At 49.1% G+C, this 24938-nt stretch overlaps 7 protein-coding genes across 7 annotated transcripts; 4 read left to right on the forward strand and 3 right to left on the reverse strand.

Moving 5' to 3' along the window:
• Nucleotides 1-759: 759 nt before the first annotated feature.
• Nucleotides 760-2683, forward strand: CTRU02_214454 (MFS alpha-glucoside transporter; the record flags this gene model as incomplete). The annotated part of the gene is made up of 6 exons (XM_036730362.2): nt 760-975; nt 1043-1342; nt 1399-1824; nt 1883-2345; nt 2404-2574; nt 2634-2683. The coding sequence occupies 6 exons, from the start codon at nt 760-762 to the stop codon at nt 2681-2683; spliced, it is 1626 nt and encodes a 541-aa protein (XP_036577818.2).
• A 2957-nt stretch (nt 2684-5640) lies between these two features.
• Nucleotides 5641-7491, forward strand: CTRU02_214455 (MFS quinate transporter; the record flags this gene model as incomplete). The annotated part of the gene is made up of 5 exons (XM_036730363.1): nt 5641-5816; nt 5893-6120; nt 6181-6328; nt 6385-6745; nt 6797-7491. The coding sequence occupies 5 exons, from the start codon at nt 5641-5643 to the stop codon at nt 7489-7491; spliced, it is 1608 nt and encodes a 535-aa protein (XP_036577819.1).
• Nucleotides 7492-11637: 4146 nt separating this feature from the next.
• On the forward strand, nt 11638-14184 carry CTRU02_214456 (Uncharacterized UPF0442 protein C7D4.12c 2; the record flags this gene model as incomplete). The annotated part of the gene is made up of 1 exon (XM_036730364.1): nt 11638-14184. The coding sequence occupies one exon, from the start codon at nt 11638-11640 to the stop codon at nt 14182-14184; it is 2547 nt and encodes an 848-aa protein (XP_036577820.1).
• A 3227-nt stretch (nt 14185-17411) lies between these two features.
• On the forward strand, nt 17412-19457 carry CTRU02_214457 (acyltransferase; the record flags this gene model as incomplete). Its single annotated transcript, XM_036730365.1, has 1 exon — nt 17412-19457. The coding sequence occupies one exon, from the start codon at nt 17412-17414 to the stop codon at nt 19455-19457; it is 2046 nt and encodes a 681-aa protein (XP_036577821.1).
• A 273-nt stretch (nt 19458-19730) lies between these two features.
• On the reverse strand, nt 19731-20323 carry CTRU02_214458 (biotrophy-associated secreted protein 2; the record flags this gene model as incomplete). Its single annotated transcript, XM_036730366.1, has 2 exons — nt 19731-20230; nt 20293-20323. 2 exons carry the CDS (start codon nt 20321-20323, stop codon nt 19731-19733), a joined length of 531 nt encoding a protein of 176 aa, XP_036577822.1.
• Nucleotides 20324-20649: 326 nt separating this feature from the next.
• CTRU02_214459 (uncharacterized protein) lies at nt 20650-20877 on the reverse strand (the record flags this gene model as incomplete). The annotated part of the gene is made up of 2 exons (XM_036730367.1): nt 20650-20660; nt 20706-20877. The coding sequence occupies 2 exons, from the start codon at nt 20875-20877 to the stop codon at nt 20650-20652; spliced, it is 183 nt and encodes a 60-aa protein (XP_036577823.1).
• Nucleotides 20878-22408: 1531 nt separating this feature from the next.
• CTRU02_214460 (uncharacterized protein) lies at nt 22409-22729 on the reverse strand (the record flags this gene model as incomplete). The annotated part of the gene is made up of 1 exon (XM_036730368.1): nt 22409-22729. The coding sequence occupies one exon, from the start codon at nt 22727-22729 to the stop codon at nt 22409-22411; it is 321 nt and encodes a 106-aa protein (XP_036577824.1).
• Between the last annotated feature and the right edge of the window lie 2209 nt (nt 22730-24938).

Genomic DNA, 24938 nt, shown 5'->3' on the forward strand with positions numbered 1-24938 from the left:
ATATTCTGTTTCTTCTTTATTCCATCCGGAATGATTTTGTCAATGGAAGTTGCACATCCGGTCGGGCGGGGCGCCCGGCCGATGCGGGGTCGGACTTGGCTGCCGCTGCGGGGTCGGTCCAGTCAGCCGACGCCGGGGGATCATCCAGGCCTGCACAATGTCATACGATACGCGAGATAAAGCTTGCATGAAAACACCAACAAGCGTTGGTTGCGCTCGTGTTGGTGCTGATCCTGCCTTGACTTCTCTGAACTCGTGACAAATGTCCCATGTGCCATCGTATCAGTTAGGTTCTTGGCCTTGGACTTCGTCTAGAATTCCCCTATCCATGAGTCTAGGTGGGCAAGTTCGCAAGATGCCTGAGCAAACCAGACACCCGGGCAATGTCGGTGAGAATCCCCGATAGCGGGGACCGTTCCCATTGGGCCGCTTCTTCTCGAATATCTCATGCTTGGAAAATGATGCAGCTATCTCCCCATGTGCTGCTTCTGTAGCCGCAACGCATAGCTTGTGTTTTATCTCTCCACTTCCCCGCGATCCGCTAGTTGGGGCAGCCTAATTCCCCGAATTGCGAAAATGATATAAGTCAAGGGCAATAAGAAGCGCCAACGCGCATGGCAAAGCCAAGGTCGACGAGAGCTATCCTGCAGTTTATTTTCACATCCAGACCCGAAGCACACAGCTAAAAGCCTTTCAGCAATTGCAGATAACTCAACGCAGAAGCTGATATCTTCAGCTTGTGCTACTAGCGCATCTACGATGGCAACAGAGAAGATAGTTCCCACTGCAAAAGAACTAGAACAGTTCGACCTGAGCGATGCGCACACCGTTGAGCTCATCAACCGAGCTCAAGAGGGCGACGCCGCAGACCGCAAGTTAACAGTCCGTCAAGCTTTAGCAAAATATAGAAAGGCAGTCTTCTGGGCCCTGTTTCTATCTACCAGCTTGATTATGGAGGGATATGACCTTGTCATTGTGAGCTAACGCCCTCAGAGCGATGCTGAGAATTAGCAGGGCTCGCTTCTAACGATGAAGAGAACAGATCACTTCTTTCTACGGCCAGACACAGTTCAAACAACGTTTCGGGGTTTACGATGAAGGAACCCAGGAGAAACTTATCCCACCTGAGTGGCAATCTGGACTATCAAATTCCGCACTGGTCGGACAGCTTGCTGGCTTGGTTGTAAATGCCTGGTGCCAGGACAGGTTCGGCGCAAGATACACAATGATGTTCTTCATGGCTTGGATGGCGGTCATGATTGCTATCCCATGCTTTGCACCATCTTTGCCCATACTAGCTTGGGGAGAGGCCATGTGCGGTGTTGCGTGGGGTGTCTTCCAGGTTAGTCAACGCCTACAATTTGTTACCGTAAGGCCGGAAGCTAACCAAAGAACCAGACATTGAGCACCACTTACGCCTGCGAAGTAGTCCCCACCGTTCTCCGCCCTTATGTCACAGCCTACGTGTGCATGTGTTGGGGCGCTGGTATTCTCCTGTCCGCCGGAGTTGTTCGCGCTGTCGCTGGCATTCAGGGTGATATGGGCTGGAGACTTCCATTTCTCCTCCAGTGGGTTTGGCCAGTTCCTCTGTTTATCGGCGCCTACTACGCTCCTGAGTCCCCTTGGAACGCGGTCCGACGAGGAAAGTTCGATGTTGCGAGAAGGAGTCTTGTCCGTCTTCGTCAAGACACCCCTGACCGAGAGGTGGAGGTCGACGCCTCCCTAGCCTATATCAAACACACCACAGCGCTGGAAGATGCAGAGACTCACGACGCTACGTTTTTGGAGTGTTTCAAAGGAACCAACCTATGGCGCACTGAAATCGTAAGTTACCCTGTTTAATGAAAAGTTTGGAAATTGTTCTGACTCATGTTTTCTGTAGAATTGCGTTGTTTGGGCTGCTCAGATTCTTGGAGGTAATGCTCTTGTAGCCTACGGCGTTACCTTTCTTCAAGCTGCCGGATTCTCGGAGATCCAGTCGCTGAATCTCAATATCTCGCTCTCTGCGTGCTACGTGATCGGCGGCATCATCTGTTGGTTTCTCTTCCCTCATGTCGGTCGTGCAACCCTATATATGAGCGGTTTAACATTTCTATTCTTCTGCAACATCATCATCGGCGGCCTTGGGTTCACTAAAGACGAGAAGGCTCAGATAGCTATTGGTGTGATTCTAGTGGCTTCGAATTTGGTGAACATGGTGACGGTCGGGCCTGTCTGCTACCCGATCGTAGCAGAAACTCCATCCGGGAGACTTCGGTATAAGACAATAGTCATTGGAAGATTTGTCTATAACGTTACCGGAATCGTGGAACATACCATAACTCCACGCATGATTTCTCCTATTGGTAGGCCATACATCTTCTTTTACCATATAAGGTAGTGACAGTAACTAACAATGATCAGGGTGGAACTGGGGAGCGAAAGCTGGTCTATTCTACGCTGGTACCAATTTGATCTGTAACACATGGTGTTACTTCCGCCTTCCAGAGACCAAAGACAGAACCTTTGGCGAGCTTGACATCCTTTTTGAAAACAAGATCCCCGCTAGAAAGTTCAAGCACACTGCCGTTGACCGTCAGTTCAACTTCCTAGCAAATATTTTTGAATGCATCGACCGGCTAATACATCTGCAGAGTTCGCTGGGAGGAACGAGACAGCTGGCAAGGAAGAAGATATGGCCTAGGTCTGACAATAAACTACTATGAAGCGGGAGCACTTTGGTAAGGTGCAAATTATCATGATGTCATCATGTATCATAGACTGAGATGGTCAATGAGGTTTCAAATTATTTCGAATAGCCACTTGATCAGATGGCACACTTTTGCATTGGTAAGCTAAAGAGCCAATATCACAGTATTTTTAACGCGTAACGAGAAAAACCAAAAGACATCTACCCACTTTTTTCTAAGTGACAGTAGTCGACTCCTATTGCCCCTTCGGTACCCATTGTGACCACCATATTTTCAACCCCAATCCAGCTTGGAATTTCCTCAAGGCTATCGCCGAGTATCCCGGCTTGTACACCACGTCACGCCCAGCCACGGACTATTCCACTTTTAAGCTTGATGCTTGGGCCATGAGCGTGCTTTGTATTCATAAATACATCACCGCAAGAACATGAACAGCAGTTCCAGTACGCTAACTACGAGGCACTCGGGCGGTATCATACCAAGGAAGACCAAATAAGTTCAATGCCGTGTATCCTGTGTCCCTCTTTGAGTATTGATGTAGTAAGCACAGCAGATAAGAGATCGACTCCAATCTCCAATTTTCCCCATATCTATCGGTGCACGAAGTTCTTAATTAGCTGGGGAACAAGGATTGTCTCTTCCTGATTGCCTGGTGCCCCGCACGCCATGTCCTGCAGCCAAGCTATACTATCTGGAGGTTGCATACGTTCGAGGAAAGCCTATTCCCATAGAGGAGTGGTATTTGGGCTGTAATTCTTGGGCGGTCTAGCACCTCATCGTCAGCACACCCAACTAGCTGGTTCTATGTACCCTTGCCACCAGTAAGACAGACCTGATACAGTCGTGGCGCTATGTGCCAGTGGAACGAAAGCTCCAACGGCAGACAGCCCACACCACCACCAAGGTCGCATGACAACCTGAGCACAGTGTACAGTAACGTCCCACACCCACTTCTGGGCACCCCCCACATTTGGGCACCCCATTTACACCAAAAACGCCGTTTTTCGAAATTCTATATTAAACTAAATACTTTACTTATTAAAGAGAATAAATATATGTTAAATAGATTAAGACTTAATTATAATACTTAAGTAGCTATATACTAGTATTATTGATAATAAGTATTATAAATTCAAGGTTTAACATTTATAATACTAATTTACCTAGCCTATATCTTAATATATAAAATAGGTAGAGATATTTAACTAATATGATTAGAATTTTTAAGTAAGATATAGTAGATTTATATATTCTTATACTTAGTAAAAAATTCTTTAAGCTTAGAATAATATTTTAAAATTTCCCTTAAGAAAAGTTTCTATTATAGAATTTTAACCCTTAATTATACTATATTTACTAAAGTAATACTTTTAAATCTCTTTTAGATATAATTATATACTTTTAATAAGTATAAATATTAATTTCCTAGATTTTTTAAATAAGTATATATAAGCGAAAATATATTTTTCTAATGTTAAGGAATACTAGTAAGTTACTAGTATCTACTAACATTTTAAAGCTTTTAGTTTTAAACTTCTATATTATAACTATTATTATATTTAAACCTTTATAAAAAATTAGATGGCTATAATTATACTTAACATAGTTTATATATATTTTCTTTTCTTAGTAAGTATAGTAGTTAGTTTAATATAGAATTTCGAAAAACGGCGTTTTTGGTGTAAATGGGGTGCCCAAATGTGGGGGGTGCCCAGAAGTGGGTGTGGGACGTTAGAGGCTCGGCGCCAAACTAGAGCAGTGAAAAAAACCGTCTGGAACTGACGGAAAATTTCAGTCCATATGTTACAACAGGGTTGAAAACTCTCGTAGACTCTTCAGTATCACCAGAGCTGAACAACGATAGGTTGTGGGCTAAGTACACGCTACCAGCTCTCATCACACTCAGATTTGGTTCATTGCCAGCAGACAGGGGTTGGCCTCCCCAGCCCATGGTAGGCCCTACACGCCAAGCCTGGCATCTTTTCCATGCTCTTTATCCGGGCGGCCATGTAAACACACGTTTCCGCTCGCTTGCGGTATTTTTGCGCGCATGCCGACTTAGAATATTACAGCACCCATACACTATCGTGGCGGCGGCGGAGGTGCGCCCCCGAGTGCAGGTCCGAGTAGGGGACGGTTAGTCGCCCGTGCGTGCACCCGCGAGCTAGCAGCCGGGCTCGGAGAGGGGTCGAAAATGTCCGGAAAATGCTACTCTCTTTATGGGAGACGGCGAGGCTCTATAGCACCGTCAATCGGTCCGTGTGAACGACATCTACTCCCTCGGTAGCGACAAGACGCTATAAGCTTGTCGTTCACTACTTCATCCGACGCCTATTTGCACGATTTGTGGGCTGGAATTCTTCCATCTTGGCCCGCAAGTCCAACTTTCTGGGCATTCGCATGTAGGCTCTTCCACCATTGAGATTGCCGGAGAACCTGGAATAGCCTTGGCCGCTGACCTTGGACCGTCGTAATCCCCACTCTAAATCATTGTTAGCGAAGAGCCAAGTTCCAAAGCCAATAAATGCCAACGCTCGGCCCTACGTGTTGACTCTGCCACTGACCCTCTCGCGTCTTCGTATCAGCCAACTACCCAGTTGCCCAGCGTTCCCTTGGCCTTGCCCAGCGCGTGTACCTCCAGACTCCGCATTTTGCCTCCTCTCCACAGATATGTCTAATGTTGCTGGGCACAAGAACCGGATTTGCGGAGATCCAAGGTTTGTCGACAATCAGGCCGCCCGTGGGGTAAAAGTAATATGAGCAGCAACAATTATAAAGTCTCGGATCCGTCGATCTCGTCCTGGACTGGTGTTTTTTTCGTCTAACAGACCTTTCTCTCCAGGCTCTGCTTCGGAATACTTCCATAATCAAGAGAGTTCTGGATCCTTAGTTTTTTTTTCCTTTCATACAGCAAACGCGTACGAAACGAATCACTCTGTGAACCGCCGCCATGGGCACCTCCTTTCTTCAAAAAGTCGTCAAGAACGACGCGATGAAGCAGGACCCTCCTGAGATTTACGGATGGAGGGTCTACGCTCTCGCCTGTTCCGCCTGTTTTGGTGGTCTGATTTTCGGTATCGATACTGGTGTCATCGGTGGTGTTCTCCGCATGGACGCGTTTAAGGAGTATGTTGTCACATGTTTCCCTACACACCTGCTTGCTGCTTCGATTCATGGCTTACTCTGTGCTTCTTTTGGGCAGACTCTACAAGCTCGACAAGATGTCTGATCTCGAACGCTCCAACCTCGGCGCGAATATTGTCTCTACTCTACAAGCTGGATGTTTCCTCGGTGCTCTCCTCGCTGCCCAGGCTGCCGATAGATTTGGTCGTCGTCCCGTTCTCATTTGGGCCGCGGGTGGAATCTCCGTGGTTGGTGTAGTCCTTCAGGCAGCTGCTTCTGGCCATCTCGCGGCCATGTATGTTGGCAGGTAAGAGTTTTACCACTCGTGTCAACATGACAAGCTCCGTGCTAACACTGATACGTATAGATTTATTTCTGGATTCGGTACTGGATTTGCTTCCATGGTTAACCCGCTTTACGTCGCTGAAAATGCTCCTCGAGCAATTCGAGGCGGTTTAACCGGTATCTATCAACTGTTTATTGTATTCGGAATTTTCCTGGCCTACTGGATCAACGCAAGTCATGCCCCTTCCCAATAAAAACTTCAAACAGTCTGACTAACACCCCACAGTACGGCTGCTCGCGGGGTCCCCAGAACACTGCTTCTTACATGATTCCACTGGCCATTCAGGGAGTCCCTCCTCTCATGCTCATGATTTCGATGTTTCTGTGCAATGAATCACCTCGCCATCTAGCCAAGCAGGATAAGTGGGAGGAAGCCCTTGCTGTCTTGTCCAGCATTCGTGCTCTGCCTGCTGATCATCCCTACGTCGCTAACGAATTTGCCGACATCAAGGCTGCTATTGACGAAGAAAACGCTATTCTTGACGGCGCTAGCTGGATGAGTCTGCAAAAGGAGATGTGGCTGGTGCCTGCCAACCGCAAGCGTGCTATCATTTCTATCCTTCTCATGTTCTTCCAGCAGATGACAGGTAAATAACACAGCATCCAGCTTGGCCCCATTCATTTGCTAACGGCTGCAGGTACCAACGCCATCAACTACTATGCGCCTCAAATCTTTGCGACTCTCGGTGTTGAGGGTACTCAAAACGAGCTTTTCGCCACTGGTATTTACGGCCTTGTCAAGCTCATCGCGGTGTCGGTTTTCTTGGTCTTCGTGGCCGACTCCTTGGGCCGTCGCAAGTCTCTCATGTGGACAGGTATTGGCCAGGCCATGACCATGCTGTACGTCGGCATTTTCATCGCCGTAGCCAGGCCGAGCGAGAATAGTCAGGTCACCGCCGCTGGATACATTGCCCTGATTTGCGTCTTCCTATTCGCCTGCATGTTCCAGTTCGGCTGGGGACCTTGCTGCTGGATCTACGTTTCCGAGATTGCCACCACCCGTCTTCGCGCAACCAACGTCTCTTTCGCCGCCGCGACCCAGTGGCTCTTCAACTTCGTCATCTCCCGTGCGGTGCCGCCCATGTTGGTGACCATGGGCACTGGTGGTTTTGGTACATACGTCTTCTTCTGTTGTTGGTGTCTCATCATGACTGTGTTCGTCTGGTTCTTCGTCCCCGAAACGAAGGGTCTCTCCCTTGAGGCCATGAACGACCTCTTCGGGTTCCAGGATGACCTCAAGACCAAGCGCGCCGATATTGAGGGCTCTTCTGTCAATGAAAAGCAGGGCAACGTTACCCAGCTTGAGGAGAGCGCCCCTCCTGCCAAGGCCTAGGCCGCTAAGGTCTGGGCTCCTTGACCATTTTCTTCTGGACTAGTACATGATGGTTTGTGGTTGGGGAGAGAATATGGAATTCGCACACCTCGGTGCTTGTAAGATGGATCGTTGAGATATCTATAAAGATGAAATATAAGAGCCGTCGAATTTTTAGACGTCAAATGCAACCCACCATGATGCCTATAGTTGAATCAAATGATCACCTAAACTGTGACTGGCAGCTCAAACAAGTAAATGGGCGAGGCTTCTATTGCTCAAAGATTGAGACATCATTAACGCGCCACAGTTTATCGTCGTTACCGCAGAAGCGCTCTTGAATATGTAAGTATAGTGATACTTTGGCAGGCGGCTCCTCTTACGCAGATTGAGTGAATATGAGGTCTATACCAACCTTGTTTTAAGCATGTGTTGTTGGCGTTGTACTTATTTAGACCTTCTTAGTTAACACAAGCAATACGAGCATAAGAGTCTTAGCAAACTGAACATCAAAACCTAGATTTAATCATGTCCCACGCATTCATGCCTATCCCATCGACTGCTGAATGGCTACAGATAACAACGCCGTGAGGGGGAATATCCAACCAGTAGTTAATCCAGACTTTTTCTAGTCGCCTGAGTAATGCAATTTTTAAGTATTTGGTGTAGTCTCTACATACTAACTGTTTCGAAATTGGTTGCAATTAGCTAAGCTACAGGCTTGGTGCTTCTATAATTGGAAAAACAAAAAGGAGCTGCTATAACATTATGCATCTCTGTTATGAGGCGTAAAAAGTGGACGGAAGGCTGGTAACAAGTACCTGTAGGCATTTAACAGTCGATGGGATAGACAGCCATCAAATCTTTAGTATATCGACTTTACAGCATTTTCATTAGGCGTTATGAACAAGCCCGCAGCGTCGGCCACTGGTAAAGAAGGAAGCTATTTCAGATACTCAAAACTAGAAGCTTTCTCCTGACCCACCGCATCTGGCTGCCCGTGCATTAGACAAATGGCCTGGTGCAACTGCGACGTTGTGGTACACAGCAGTAATTGGAATATGCACAACGGAAGCTTTGACAACAAGAGAAGCGTGTTTTGTTTGGCTGACGCGTACCTTGAGGTACGGTCCGATCACTTTGACAGCTCCGAAGCACAAATAACGTCACCCATTGATTGAAACCCGCAATTGTCCCTATTCTGCCCCGAAATTTCTTCCACATGTTTCATCATAGCAGAACCCGTTCTGCACCATGTTAGAGGATGATTCCATCGTGTATATGTCTGGTAGATCGACCCCCATAATTGCAAGACAATAGATTCCAGTTACCTCTCAGCTAGCACAGCCACCTCCCCGCAGAGCCAGGACTGTTCTGGTCACTGCGTCTACCCAGGGGGTTCCGGACAAGGTTTCCGGGAAGGTTGCGTTCTGCATCCTATGCTTCAAGAGCCTGAAGACACCTGACTAAGGATACGTAACCGGCAGAAACAGTTATATCCACTGTATATATACTGATTGTTCTCAGGGTAAACTTGGGCTGAATGTCAAGTAATGTGCGGCATAGTAAAGCAACCAGAACATAGCGAAAAGAAAACCATTCACGCGAAATCAATTTTATAATGGCTAATAACCTATATGGCACTCAATGATACTTTTGAGCTCGTTAAAGGACAATTCTCTCGGAAGCGGCGGGATGGAAAGAAGTGGACTTTATATGTGAGGACCTATCGCGCAAACATTTACGATCAGCGGTGCGATATCGGGGAGTTGAGACGAATATCTATCAAAGAGTTGGAAAACAAGGTTAATCTTAATCCGTCCGATTGGTCAAATGTTACGACACGAAAAGACTTGTTCTCCAAGCTATCACGGCGGCCTCTGAACGTTTAGCCGCAGGGCGTTCGGACCAACAACACCCAACTAGACACAACCGTTGTTGCTAGACACGATCAATGCAGAACCCTCCAACTCACATTGCCTCGGTCCGCTATGCTCTAAGTCTGACGTCCTTGTTGGAAGTATTTGGTTTCAAACTCAACCTCGAAACAATGTGGCTCCACTTCAGCTGAAATCAGAACGGAGGCCTTGGGTCTGGACTTTTCTTCGTTATGCAACCTCCTTTAGATAACTGTGCTACGGAGTGGAAGTCTGCACAACTCATGATCAATAAGCAATTGTGAATGGTCACAGGTAACAGCATCCAACAACGCTTTCTCTTCTGTTAGATTTGCAAACGGGTTCCCCTCCATACCCCAACTCGGTCTTTGAAAAAAAGACAACACCACGTGAAACTCTTCAAGGGATTGCCGGCCCCCTTAATATGTACCGTAAGATGCCAGGAAGCTATTTGAGAACCTTTTAAACAACTCAAGAAATTTAATAGACAATACCCACGTATTCACTTAGGGTAGCAATCAATCCCAGAGTTGTTGGTCACGAGGTCTCCCTGCAAAAGTTAAAAGGAGACTAGTTTCTCTTGACCAATTTCCGAAGCTCCATCCCCACCAGATACCTGAATACCAGCCGCAGCCTTGGTCACTTTCCAGGGTGGTGCTTGCATTGTCTCTGCCAAGTAGGGGTAAGTGACCGGCATTTGCTAGCTGTGTGCAGCTGCTGTTCCCTTGATTGCCTTATAAGGCAGAATTCGAGACTGAACCCATGATAGTGTCGCCATTGAAGATATTTTGCAGACATCGTGACCCAACACAAACTGTGTTCAAGTCATGACTTGGGCACTGGGTACTTTTTTTTTTTTTTTTTTTGGCCTCGACCGGTAAGTGGGCTGGCAACAATTTTCTCGGTAACCTGCATTGCCAAGCACTTTGGCCAGATCCTATACCCTAGGCAGATTGGGTATATAGTAGCCCACCGGCTCAACCTGAGCCCCGCGCGGGCTTCCTGATGACCATGGGCGGGACAAGGGCGAAATCAGCGGAATGGCGGAAGAAATGGCAGGAGAAATGACAGCTTAGTGGCGATACGGGTCACATCCGAGGAGGAAAAAAAGGGATTTGGAGAGCTATGGCCAAGATGCGAACTCTGCACTTAACTACATAGTGCTTCTGGGCAAGCCGATCCCTGTTTTCATGACTCAGTGATGCCGGGTATCGGGAAGGCTTGAGGTTCGACAACTCCACAAAAGAGTCCAGGCTTTGGGTAAACAAGCCACGAGAGGCCGTGCAACAAGTGTTCCAAATTTGAACTTGACGTTCTCGACGAGTCGGTGACTGTGGGCTTGAAACTTGTGGGAATATGCCCCTTGGTTACTATGTACATGGTGCACTAAGTTGGGGCCGTGGAGGTTACGTGTTGATGGATATTTATGGTTGTCGAAAGCTCGACATAAGCAGCTGGTTGGTCAACTTCGGATGACAGTTCAGAAAGGACAAATCGGGTGTTTCCGCGCGGGGGGTTCCTGTTGAACCACACCATTTCAGGGGAATCATGCACCATTCCAAGATCGGTTCTAGGGGGGGAAAAAGTCGAACAGCATTAGCTGCGGCTCTCAACCGCGGCTCAGCGCTATTGTGTCATCTCCAACTGATTTATGTGTCTAGCCTGACTCCAAGCTCGCCTGGTCATCAGCCGAGAACATGTCAAAGAGAATAGCAAAGCCCAATGACGACATTGTAGTAGTTTCAAATCAGTACACAGCCAAGGAACGGTGGCCACACAGGGACGCACAGGGACAACCCCTGGCGAATGACGAAGGCATGCTCCGATGTTATTAGGTAACAGAGTGCTGCAGCCCAGTCTGTACCCGAGTGGAATATGGTGTGCTAGTACCATCAAGGAAATTCGATCTGCTTGTCATATCCAGTTGTTTCGACCCAAGTGGAGATGGATGGATACGAGATGGTATTTCCGGCGAGAACCCTTTTTTTTATCAGAATTTCTCTGATGCCGGGGCCTCCGGCTTTATCAGAGTCCCGCATCGCGAGCCACCGGTCCGGGTTCGCTTATAAGAAAGGGGACACCCCCAGATTTTGCACCCCGCGCTCCACCCTGTCTCCCACAGCTCACTTGTGTGTGTGTGTTTTTTTTTCTTCTTTTATATTCTATTTCTTGTTGCCATTACTTAATCTGAGCTGCATCCTCTTCATCCACGGCCCCATCCTACTCCGCAGCCAAAAGTACACAGCAAACCGTGCTGACCGTCGATGCAATGGTCGGAATCTCGCCGGCCTCTATGGATGACGACCCCGGTCCCGATCTCGAACCCGGCGGCAACTCAGCCACGACTTCAAACGCCGCTTCCGGAAGCTCATCTCCCGAGATCCCAGCTGCCGGCCCTAATCCCGAAACAGGCGAATCATCAACTTCCGCTTCCGAGGCCGCGGCGGCAGCCGCCCTGAAAAAAGAAAAAGGCCGCGTACGCTTCAATAGCCGAGCGGCCGTGACCCAGCCCCCAACATCACCACCACCAGTAGCTACTCTACCTGTTCCTACACCACCCAATCCGCCCAGACCTTCTATCTTGCGAGGCAGTTCAGGAGGATCCATCCCGACTGTTGCAACCTTTGCCAAGGAAAACCCGCGTCCTTCGGTGGATAGTGAGCGGCAGGAAGCAAAGTCTGCTGCCGCCGCTGCTCAGGAACGAGCTCGCCAGGTTGCAGCCAACATCCAGCTGGGCTCTCCGACGCAAGAGTCCCGCGTATCCATTGAATCCGCCGTCACAACCGCTACAAGCGAGTATGACCATCCTACTAGGGATGGCGCATATATCCCCTTGCGCGACCTCAACTCTCACCAACCCTTGAACGACACCAACCCCGCTGTCGGCGACGAAGAGAAACATGAGCATCAAGCACAGCTTAACTCGGAAGCGTACCGTATCGTGAGAGCTCACACCTGGCGCCTTGCCGACAAAGCCGAGAGTGCGGCTGGTCCTTCCAACGCTCAAGACGCGGAGAAGGCTGAGCAAACGGATCAGCTACTGCCAGAGGTCAACGATGGCAACTTTGACGGTCTTTATGCCGTACCACCGCCCAAGGAGTATCGCGGCAGCGTCTTGTCTCAGCTTCTGAAGCTTTATAAGCCTGCTGAGAATGCTCCCGCGTTACCTACCAACAACCGCAACTCCGTTATTTCTTTCGGAGGTCCTCTTTCCGCCACTGGTTCTGAATCCGGCACCACCACCCCGACTACGCCCACCCGCAAGAAGTGGTACAATGCGAATAAGTCTACTGATACTCTTGTCAACCTCATCGAAGCCTCTGCCCGTCTGGCCAACCCCAACCAGCAGGGCGAGAAAGAAGGGTCGCCAAACGGCGGCAAGGCTGCCGGCAAGAAGCAGCGGCCCAAGCACAAGCGTACTTACAGTAACTCCCGCATCAGCGCTTACCTTGCAAGAGAGGAGGAGGAGGCCAAGATTACGGTTCACATCGCCGAGACCCTCGCTCGCCAGGAGTACATCATTACTCTCTGCCGTGCGCTCATGCTATATGGCGCACCCACGCATCGTCTCGAGGAATATCTTAGCACGACTGCAAAGGTGCTTGAGATCGACGGCCAGTTCCTGTACTTGCCGGGTTGTATGATCATCTCTTTCGACGACAGGTCGGTGCACACCACCGAGGTGCGAATCGTTCGAGCTTCGCAGGGCATCGACCTCGGCAAGCTCAGGGACACGCACCACATTTACAAGGAAGTCATCCACGACGTGGTGTCTGTCAACGACGGAATCGAACGCCTGGACGCTCTGATGAAATCTAAGGACAAGTTCCACGCCTGGGTCCGAGTTCTCGTTTTCGGCCTGACGAGCGCCACGGCCGCCCCCTTCTCCTTTGGCGCACGCATGATCGATCTCCCACTGGCGTTCTTGTTCGGCTGCCTCGTCGGCTTCCTGCAGCTCATCGTCGCGGCCCGCTCCAGCTTGTACAGCAACGTTCTCGAGGTGACGGCCACCGTGTTGGTAAGTTTCCTGGCCCGAGCCTTCGGCAGCATCAGAGGCGGCAACCTATTTTGCTTCTCGGCAATCGCCCAGGGCGGCATCGTCATGTTGCTCCCGGGTTACATGGTGCTGTGCTCGGCTCTTGAGCTCCAATCCCGCGCCATCGTACCCGGTTCGATCCGCATCGTCTACGCCGTCATCTACTCCCTCTTCCTCGGCTTCGGCATCACCATCGGCTCCGCGATCTACGGTCTGTTGGACAGCAACGCCGTCTCGACCACTAGTTGCCAGAACTCGATATCTCCGCTCCTGGGCTTCATCTTCGTCCCCCTCTTCGTCGTCTGCATCGCCGTCCTGTACCAGGCCAAATGGCGCCAGATGCCCGTCATGTTGGTCGTCGCCTTTGCTGGATACGTCGTCAACTACTTCAGCGGCCTCCGGTTCAGTGCGGCTCCGCAGGTGGCCAACACTCTCGGCGCCTTCACCGTCGGCGTCCTCGCCAACCTCTACTCGCGTATCCGCCACGGAGTCGCCGCCGCCACCCTCATCCCCGCCATCTTCACGCAGGTGCCGGGAGGTCTGGCGTCCACGGGTGGCCTGCTCAGCGGTCTGACCACCGCCAACAAGATTACGAATTCCACGCACGAGGTCAGCGGCACGACCTCCGTGCAGTACGACGCGACCGAGATCAACACCGTCGTGTTCAGCGTCGCCGCGTCCATGATCCAGATCGCCATCGGCATCGCCGTCGGTCTGTTCCTCAGCTCTCTCGTCATCTACCCACTTGGTAAGCGCCGTAGCGGCCTCTTTAGCTTCTAATCGTCTGCAGCACGCATGTGCGAGATATTTTGCTCCTCCATTATTTTTTTTATCCATGTGGGCAACCTGTCCCCATCCTCTCCACGCAGAGCCATGTCCCTAGAATCCATTCAATTTGGATCATTGCATGTAGGTAGCAACCAGTAAGGCTGGACGACGTGGTCACCGCATCGTCCTCTATGCCATCCATAGCCATTTTCAGCGCCAGAAAACAAGCACCAGAAACCAGAAAGAAGAAAGGAAAACAGCTGCCTAGAAAAAAAAGTTTTTTACCAGATATTTGTACGTCGGTTATGAAAAGCAAAATATAGCAAGAGGAGTTCGGGACGGGGCAGATACAGAACCAAATAGGTCATAATGATTACAGGATTTAAGCCTTGATTGGCCTTGAACTTGATATCTTTTTGTCGCTTGACTACATGTCGCCAGTCGTCGTAACAGGGATGTAGTCGCTGGCTCGTCTCTGAGTCTCTCCTGTCTAGTATTCGCGTAATTCCTTGTACTAGAACATGGACCAATATTCGGGTCATTTTCTGTCTTGGAAGCATGTTGTAGTTCATTCAGCCGCAGAAAAACACATCGAGACGATATAATCACGAAGCTGAGCAAACAGATGTCAAAGACAGCAGAAACAGCGAGGAAACTGATTTCAAGGTAAACAGTCATTAGTACATGGCGATCTTAAATGGTCGTAGGGGAGCCAGAGCAGGTCAACCCTCATGTGCTGCAGGACCTATGTTGAGTATTTGTAGACTCGCATTTGGCCGATTAAAGTAGAGATTTAACTGCACAAACTCCTTGCTAGTGGCATCTGGGGAGAGTCTAGGCTTAATGATAGTTACAATTCATTAGGCAGGTGAAGATCAAAACTGCTAGCACCCTCTGTCAGGGCAAAAGACTGATGCTGAAGGTGATTCATCACATTATTCCATAGGAATAGGCAACTCGTATGAACTCTTACGTTTTCAAGGGAATATTTGAGCATGAAAGACTTGCCTACATCTGGCATAATTCGCCCAAGTCTTGAATACTACATGACGTCAGACCTCTAATGATTCCCTCTCGCTAGTCCCAGTCCAAGTGGTGGCGGGCCCACCGAGAGCGAGTTTTAAACGTCGTAAGATACTGAGCATGATGACCAGGGTAGATGGCGTGAACTGCTCTGTAAACCTTGTTTCTTCCATTGTTGTCAGAATGTCCAGCAGATAGAGTACCTGGTAAGAGCCGAGGTCAAGAAAAGGCGTCTTGAGTAAACTGGATGTATCGGCCACGAATAAATCGGATACACTGAGGCGTAGAGAGAGAAGTGTCGAGTGAGTCTTGATTGCATTATTGCCCGTGGCGCTGAACCTACCCATTCAGATTATTTTCCGGAAGGAATCGATGCTTTCGATCAAGTGTTAATATCCTTGGTTCAGAGTCTTCCATTAGTTCAGTCTTCTCTCCCGTTATACTATTTTCTCTTCAAGCCAGAGATGCGTTCGGTACCGTGTATTCGGTAGAAGCCGCTGAATCAAATCCCGAAGAGTGGTTCGGCCATCATATCTGTTCATGATGTATTCGTTCTCGAACACAGGCCGCATGGAATTAAACGGCAAACAATATGGTGTGCCTTCCAGACCGTCAACCGCAGTGTGGCCAGCCACGTTGCTTCGAAAACGTTTCACGCAGCTCAGTTGCATTCGATCACATAGATAAAAAGCGTTTCGTAAAGAAGAATTTCACCTTCAATCGGCTCTGTTACCAGGCTTGTTGCACCGGGAATCATCAAGGCGCGTTCCTGGTTCGAGACACATGTGGTTCGCTTTCAAAATTCCTGTATTGCGGATAGCACTGACTGTTTCACAATGTTAGGTCTTACATTGAACAATCCTCATGAACTGGGAATTTAAACCGTTTTCCCTGACCTTTTGCTTTGCATCTGTAATGTTATTTGTGCCAAACCGGCAGTCACAAATATGAGTATCTACACGCTAATAGTTGAGAACACTGAGGCCATAATGTTGAAATGGGACTAGTTAATTAGGCTGTGGCTCTACTCTTCAAGTTTAGAAGAAAAGATACTGCTCAAGCTTGTCGAACTAAGATATACTTGATCGCTGATGCGCACTGACAACAGTGACATATCAGAGGAAGCTATGCATGAGCAAAAGAGCAAATGCTTGGGGATAGCCACGCCGAGAAATCCGTGTAGTGTGATACGATACCAAAGTCGAGCCCGCAAACGGATCACGCCATGTGTATATGGTCTTGCCCCAAGGAATTTCTTCTCCAGCGTTCGGCCAACTGCTGTATTTCTGTGCCACCTGTCTGGCATGCTTGTGGCGACATGTATGGCCTGGGCAACCTCCGAGACAGATGGTTTCGGAAGGTTAGGACTTCGGGCTTCCAGCCGCTGTAGCCGACCAGCGAAAGCAGCAAAGTACTGTCTTGCAGCCAATGCTCAACTCTCGAGCTTCCAAAGTAGTTTGCGACAGGTCAACGTTCCCCGCCTGCTGGGCACGGCAGAAGCTATGATGATGATTTCTCCTGTGATATTGTAGGGTCTAAGCAAGGCCATCACGGGTCTCTATCTCAAGACTACGCCGTCTTTATGAGCAAACATACTATAACTTCCAAGTTCTTTGCGTCTAAGAGAAGTATAATAAGGCACGAAAATAGTAAGCAGCGAATAACTGCAGCATCTTTAATAACCCATCAGGCCAATAATCAACACCATTTTCCGTTGGCAAGGTCGCGTGCTACAACAACGACTTGGAACCGAGTGCGGTTGTATTCACTGGTGACAGTTAACTTCGCATGCGGCCTAGGGGATAGAGATGACCCAATTCTGGCAGAAAGTGGAGCCACAGGCCCTGTAAGTTTTTGCACGGTGGTTGGCCTGGCTGCATTTAGGGGCGCCCAAATGCCTTACTGGCAAACGGAAGCGTCAATGTACGGTTCTTCGTTGAACTCCCCCGCATCATTGATGCCCCAATGCGGAAAATGACCGCTTGTGTACACGATGGCATAGAGAATTCATAACCATTAACCAGAAACGGTTGCACAATTGCAGTTTCCGCGTCGGTCCGAGGCCGTCGAGCTGTAATGTAGACTGAGCATTCTTATCCAAGTCGCCTGAAGGCGCGACATGTAAAATGGTTCATCCCCAGCTCCAGGAATCTGTTTAAACACACGACTTCCAGCCAGGCAACGGAACCTCAACCGAAGCAGGGGAACAGACAATCATGGACAACAGCCACATCACCTGGGTTGATAAAGGAGGGAGGGTTCTGAACCTCGTCGGACAGGTTCCTGTCAAGATCAGCCGTGCTGGAGCTTCACTCGTTAGGCCGCGACAGAACTCCTGGGCTCACCTACCGCCTACACCGCAACGACGCCGTTCATCCGTCGTAACGGCCATGCAGTTCATCAACCCTTTTTCCGACTCACGCAGGTCGCTCGAGTTCGGACGCTACCGAGATTTTGACACAGATGAACCCGCTTTTGTCGCTACTATTCGGTCGGCGAGGAACTCCGTCTCTTCCTTCGTCAACGATCTTCACGTCGGAGAACACCCCTGGTGGGACAAGTTCTTCCAGCTCCTTCTATACCTGAGGACCATCTTGTTCATGCTGTTGCCCACCTTCATACTCAGCCCTATAAGCCACTTTTGCAGCAGATCAACCAAACTTTCACCCCCAAAGCGCCTCAGACCGACGGCCTACCTCGACGGTCTGCGCGGCGTCGCGGCATTCACGGTCTACGTCTATCATTTTACTTACTTGTGGTTCCCGAAGCTCCGGCAGGGCTATGGCTCAGATGAGGATAACATGTGGTTCTGGCAAAGGACGATTATCAAGATCTTCCATTCTGGCCGGGCCGGTGTCACCATCTTCTTCGTTGTATCCGGCTATATTCTCACGACCAAGGTCCTCGCCATGATTTACAAGCGCAAGACTGACAAAATCGTTTACAACATTTGCGGCTCCGCGTTGCATCGCCTCCTCCGACTTTACATCCCCATCATCGCGGCTACCTTGCTCATGTCAATAATCGCCTATTACGGCTACTACTTCAAAGACTCTTCAGCCATTCCAATGCCATCCGTTGCCAACAACCTTCTCGACCAGATCAAGTACTGGTTCTGGGGGATTTTGAACTTGATCAATCCTTTCAATACCATCATCGGCCGAGACGACACGGGGCGCATGGCTTATGATGGGCATCTGTGGATTATCCCCATCCAAGTGAAGGGCTCCTTGCTCGTCTTTACACTCCTTCTCATGTTCTACCGCGTCAACAGGTGGATACACATTTCAGCTACGACCCTAACTAGCTGTTTTCTTATCTATTTCGGAGACTGGGACGTCGCTCTCTTCCCCATCGGTCTCCTTCTGGCGGAGCTTTTCTACATGGTCCCGCCCAGCATGCCGCAGGATGTCCTGCCAATGTGCAACATGCGAATCGGCCAAAAGGCGGTATTTTGCTCTCTCAAAGCCATTCGTCATTTGTGGACGATTATTGCATTCTTCCTCGGTATTCACCTCATGTGCTACCCCGAGCTTAAGGGCTCCTGGACTCCAGGATTCATGTGGCTCTCCTCGCATGGTATTCCCGCGTTCTTCCGTGACAGGGACGACAGGACCCAACTTCACTGGAATGCCGTAGGCTCCATCGTCGTCCTCCTCGCGCTGATGTACTCCCCGCCGGTCAACTTCAGCAACATCTTCAGACGCAACATCCGACTGCCGTGGTACCGAACCCATCCGGATCTCGAGGAGGAAGACAAGGAAGAGATGGAAGCGGCGTCGTCAGCTGCCACCGCCCCCCGGTTCTCTGAAAAGGAACCGATGCGCCGCGAAAGCAGGTCCGAGAGCGTGGCTTCTGTCTTTGTCGTGACAGACGAGGGCGAGCCTCTGCTGCAGCGGCTGTTTACCGCCAGGTTTCCCCAGTACCTGGGCCGCATTTCCTACTCCCTCTACCTTTGGCACGTCGTCGTAAACCACACCATTGGCATGCGGTGGCTGATCCCTGCGTGGGATTCCCTGATGAGGACAGAAGCGGAACTGGCGGATCCTTATCAAGCAGGCACTTCAGACTCTGTCGCTGCGACGATCCACAAAGCCCAGAGAAGCTATATCCTCGCGTTCGTGTGGGCGAGTCTAATCAATACCTTGGTTCTTTTGTGGGTGAGCGATGTGTTCTACCACTTGGTTGACGATCCTGTGGTGAAAGGCACCCGTTGGGTCGGAGAGAGGTGCTTTAGGGAAAAGACGACGAACAGGGACTAGGACTGCGTAGTATCAGTGCGTGATTGTCGGGGTTTTTATAACTACTAATAATATTGTCTCAGAACATACACAGGAGAAGGATTGGACTTGTAAAGTTACCTTAATTCAATAAAAGTTGATTTACTTAGTCTTATGGTCAGCCAATGTCTGTAGTCCCTGAGGATAACACTCAACCAGTCTAAGTAATGAATATATCCGCTCCAAATGTCTCATAGTAGTTTACATGTGCCAATTATAAGATTTCCGCCCCAGAAGTTAAAAGTGCAGCATAAATCAAGCCGCAGTAAACCCACAACCCGCCTTCCCATTCTCCTCTGCAACCGCCCGCGCGGCGCATGCTCCCTTCGGACCAGCACAGCATCCTGACGCGCAGTCCGCATCAGAAAGACACTGCCCAGTTATGAACTGCTGTCCGTTACCCTTGCCGACGTTCTGGGAACCTGGCGCTCCTGACGTTCCCGCACCGGCGTTGGTTCCGTTACCCGGCGCTGCTTCCATGGTCGGCGTTGCTTGGCCGGCTCCCTGCGAAGCATCTGGAGCAGCGACGGCACCGCCATCACCGAAGCCGCACCCTTGCTTGCCTGCTTGGAACTGGGCTCCAACTCCGGAACAGATGCCGGCACCGCTCAGGGAAGCACAGCATGCGGAAGCGCAGTCCTTGCTGGTCAGACAGGCGCCGCCGATGAACTGAGCACCCTGGCCATTGCCCACATTCTTCTCTCCCGCTGGGTCTGGCGTCAGAGGGCTTGGGACAGCTAGGACGGTGGCAGCGACTATGATTTGTTTGTTAGTTGACATCCTAAGCAAGACAAACCACAGGTATCGAAATACTCACAGATTGCTGCGACAAGAGAAAAGCGGACCATGATGAAGACGAAGAACGAAAAGAAAGCAACAGTATTATCAAAATACTTGGTTATTATTGGAAAACAAGTGTATGGATAGCTGCAGCCCTGCTGTTAATTCTGTAGTTTAGTAAACTCCCCCATCCACTCAACTCCGCGGACACCTGTCGTCTTAAATACCACGGCACCATTTTTCATTAGACGATCTGAACCATCGGCAAATCCGTCAAAGCTGCCAGCGCTTGCTGATGTCTGCCGTCCGTTCAAACTCTGGTTCAGCTCGAGATGCGACGCATTTCTGTCACAGGGGCACGGTTCTGGAACTGAGGCTGAGCATACGACGAGTGCTAGTCGCCGGCTGCTGATGCGTGAGAAAAGTCGACCAACATTGCGGGCTACCTACCGCTCGGCGATTCTGTTCCTTCAGACAGTATGCTGCAGGCAAAAACAGTAAAAAAAAAAACGTAACATAGCGCAAAATCAACCAGTGAGGTCGTTGAGGCTGATCTATGGGCACTGGGCCACAGACCGAGGCCGTCCCTGTCGGGCCAATGTTTCGGATGACATCCAAACATCGGAGTACGGCACACAGGCCCCCAAACAACTCGAGCCCCTGACCCGAACCCTGGCCAACGACAAGCTGAAGAATTCCCTCGAGGAGGAGGGAAACGGGAATAGACGTGTTTTGCAATTTTGGGGTTCTCTTCCCTTGCCCATGATCTTCCTACGATCCAGGTTTCCCTGCTTTCCGCAGATGTCCAGACCGACCGGTCAACCACGGCTCTTGATTCGTCTGTCGTCGTGTTTTGGTCCGCGCCAGCATTGCGAAACCGCAGACGCTGTCAACTCGGTAAGCTATGCGTCCGATGTTGGTGTGTTTGAGCTGGAGGTGCCCCTATTCGCGAGATCCATTTTGTACTGCGATGTAGGCCGAACTTTCAGGCCATCAGCTTACTTGCGGGGGGAATGGATCGTTAGCTGAGGAGATGGTGCGGGTTGGAGTTTGGTCAGCCTCAGAGCATGAATATCGTGACAAACGCTTAAACAAAACAGGAAGTATACAGAAAATTTCGTGATCCTTGAATATGGAGTTATGGCGCTCCAGTGAAGCTGGCTACCTGTTCACGACGCCTGTGTCACAGTTCTGAGTACCTCTGGAAATAATCCTGGCAATCGAATGACGACTGAATTGATCTGGAGAGCTCTCTATGAAGTGGGCTTTTGATGGTTTCTGCTTTGATGTCTTCATCATTACGCAAGGAATTTGATAGGAGTGAGCGATTCGTGGAACCCCTGGTTTTCCTTCTCAACAAGATCAGCAGAGTTTGGAGGTTAAAGGGAGAGGACCAAGTGGTGCCCTAGGAGCAGTAAATGCAGCACAGGGATGATGTTTTTGACAGCTTCAGGGGATGGGGGCCCTGTCTTCCGCGAAAGCGTCCCTGACTAGTGCTGTCTTATCGGTCGCAAGCCCCTACTGGTAACCTGCAAAACGGCTTTCGTTCAGGAGCCTTTTATACTTACAGTTACTGCCAGTCTATAGAAAGGACAGGAATTTATCCAAGAGAAGTGTTATTCAAAGAATTATTAGAGTCTTTCAGCCCCTATTTTTTTATCCAAGGCTTCAAGCCTTTGATTTAGCAAGAAATAAACTTACAAGTACATTTGCTGATTAACAAGATAACTTTAAATTTGGTGCATGCAGCAACACTCATGCAACTGAGTCCACTGTTCCGGAAGAGTGACTCACTACATACAACACAATTCGGGGCGCTCTATGCATAGGATGAAGCTATCCGCGGGCTTATAATGCCTATCAATGACAAAATCGCTCACCGATCTTCCGTTTGAACGGATTTTCTTCTTTATTTATTTATTTTCTACCGTAATAACAAAAGCTTTCACATCTAAATTATTTTGGTTATCATTTACTGTTGGAGACACAGACAACATGAGCAAACTAGGGCAAGTCTTATTATGTCTGAATACGCGCGTCTGTACCTCTGTCTACCATGATCTGTCAGAGCTTACGAAGATTTGCCGTCAGCCTGTCGAATGCCCTCATGTCTAAGGCTAGCTCAATGCCTTAATCTCGTAAAAGTTCCATCTCTATGACTGACTGCACGAAAACTTTTTGTAATAACCACATCTAAGGCTATACTTGTTCCCCTTGTTGTCATTCTTGTCGTAGTCGTAAGTGACTCTTCTAACATTCCGGCAAACAGTACAAAAGTTAGGGGCAGCCCCGTTGACAGCAGCTCTTTCGAACAGATTATCGGCATTGCCACCGATGTCATCTTTACATGACTTGACAGTGAATCTCATCGCATTCTCTATTCCTACTGCGTCACCAGCGCTCCAGAAGTATGCACAGTCTTTTGCTGCTGCGAGGGAAGGTAGCAAAGCCCCGAGGATGAAAAAGTAACGCATCCTATTGAATTCAGTACTTTTTTCCATAGCTTGAATATGGACAACTTACGTAGCGGATGATTTGTGTGGTAAAAGAGCTACTCAGAAGAATCGTAAGGGTGGATCAACTGGCGACAGAAAAGTGTGCTTTGGACGAAACAGCAGATTTTGACAATTTTATATTACCTACTTGGTATCAAGCATAGCCATTCCTCAATTAACGTCCTGGGCTTTGTGAGTAATAGTAAAAGTTTAATATACATTTCAATTAATTTGTGTCTCGTGCCCAAGATTATAGTATTGCTAGTTCACTATAATGTGGGTATTTTATCACAAACTCAAAACTTAGGAGGCATATATTATATATAGAAAGGTTCACAACTATATTAAATACCTTCTCACTAGCTTGGCAGTGCTCTTGCAACTGGCTTTACTTGTTCATAGTAATTTCTAGAAGACGGCCTGAGAGACCACAATAGCAAGTCTGAGACGGTTGACACCCGGCATTCATATCAATGCTGTGACGTGTGGAAGAAACGCCTAGTTCTTCAGGTTTTCTAACAGAGGCTGATGTTGAAGAGATCCTTCGTCTCCTTGAAACAGTTGTGGACAAATGTACGGTAAACCTTTCTGCTTCGAATATCCCGTTCCGAAAGACAACCAAATTTGCGACTAGCGCAGAGCAACAGGCTGCGCCGCAAAACGCAACCTTGATTAATATCTCACCAATAGTCGTAATGCTCTTTTATGATGCGTACTGCATTATGAAACTTCGAACGGATTGACAAACTGTGGCAGTCGCAACTATTAAGTTAGGAACGTGAGTTATGCGGCCCGGCTAGGCTTTGTCCAACCAAGATCGTCGGATAGATGCTCCACACAACTCTAATGCACTCCGCCTTTTTAATCAATAGATTTAGTGAAGCGAGGCGGTAGTTGCAAAAGCCTGTTCAGGGTGTTGATTGATCGATTTAACTTTGAGTTCCTAGAGTAGTAATTAACTAGAATTTTGATTGACTGGAGCCGAATGACATCATCGGCAGGATAGCGCCATTCAGCGCAAGATCTGTTACACTAATAGACACAATGTGGCAAGCAATGACTGCTTTAGTCGCGACCACTCCAAGGTTGTGCGCTCGCTAGGCAATGAAGATCTCACAACGGCGTGTTGTTTGTTTTATTAATGCAAAATATTGTAGAGGTTGAATCATGATATTGAGCCGGAAGGTCTTGAAATCTGATCCATCCAGGCGAATGTCAGCTTGTTAGTTGTAGAAACTTGCATTGTGTGTTCGACGTCAGGCGCTGAAGTAACATTTGGGTGGATAACTTCAACCGGGAACGCTGCCTTCGCTGCCGCGACACGGGCCCATTGTATCCAAACATAGTGGTACATGGTGTACCTAAGTCCACAGTCCCTCTGGCGCCTGAGCTGGCAGGAAATAAGAATTCGTCAAGCACGTAGGATCGACGAAAAGCGGATAGCTGTGTCACGGCTTATTACGGAGAATTTTCCATGCATCCCAGCAGCGGCGCGGAATGTGGATATGTTTTCCGCGGCAACGAGTGAGCCGAAGCTTGGCCTCTTGAGGCCTGTGGTAGGTCCACCAGTTTCAATCCCAATATCCTTCTTCAATCAAACATGTGAGATGTTCCTAAGAAAAAACATGGTGCGAGTGCGAGGCGGCATACGCACGTACTGTATGTCTTGCCCAACGACGCATGTCTGCTATCGAAATCGGCCCCTGATCCTATGGTAGCACAGCTGATGCTACGGGGTTTGCTCCGATATTTTATTTACTTCCAGTCCCATCATAGTGGTTCTCCATTCAGACGACTAGCATTAACAAAGGCGCCACGAGCCAAGAGGCTTGCGATCAACGATGACAAGGTTTGTGGCATGCGCTAGCTAGAACTAAGCCGCACTCGGACAGATAGATATCTCTGTCTCCCACATGTCATGGCTGGCGGAGAGGAAACATCGCCCAAATGGTCTCAATGAAGTCTTCGAGACATGGTCTCTACCATTCCGATTTCGTTCCCTCTCATGCAAGATTCCTCGTTTTCATTGTCCTTCTTTCGTCGACTCGCCATTTGGATGCTTTCTTAAACTCGACGCACGCAGCCATCAATTGATGAAAGAGTCTAATGTGGTCGTCCGCTGCAATGTTTAGCCATCAGATCATCTCATTGGACCGATGGTCTGCCGCCACCTTTGTCACAGAAACTC

This window comes from Colletotrichum truncatum, assembly GCF_014235925.2.
Source record: "Colletotrichum truncatum strain CMES1059 chromosome Unknown Contig_0011, whole genome shotgun sequence".
Classification (NCBI taxonomy): domain Eukaryota; kingdom Fungi; phylum Ascomycota; class Sordariomycetes; order Glomerellales; family Glomerellaceae; genus Colletotrichum; species Colletotrichum truncatum.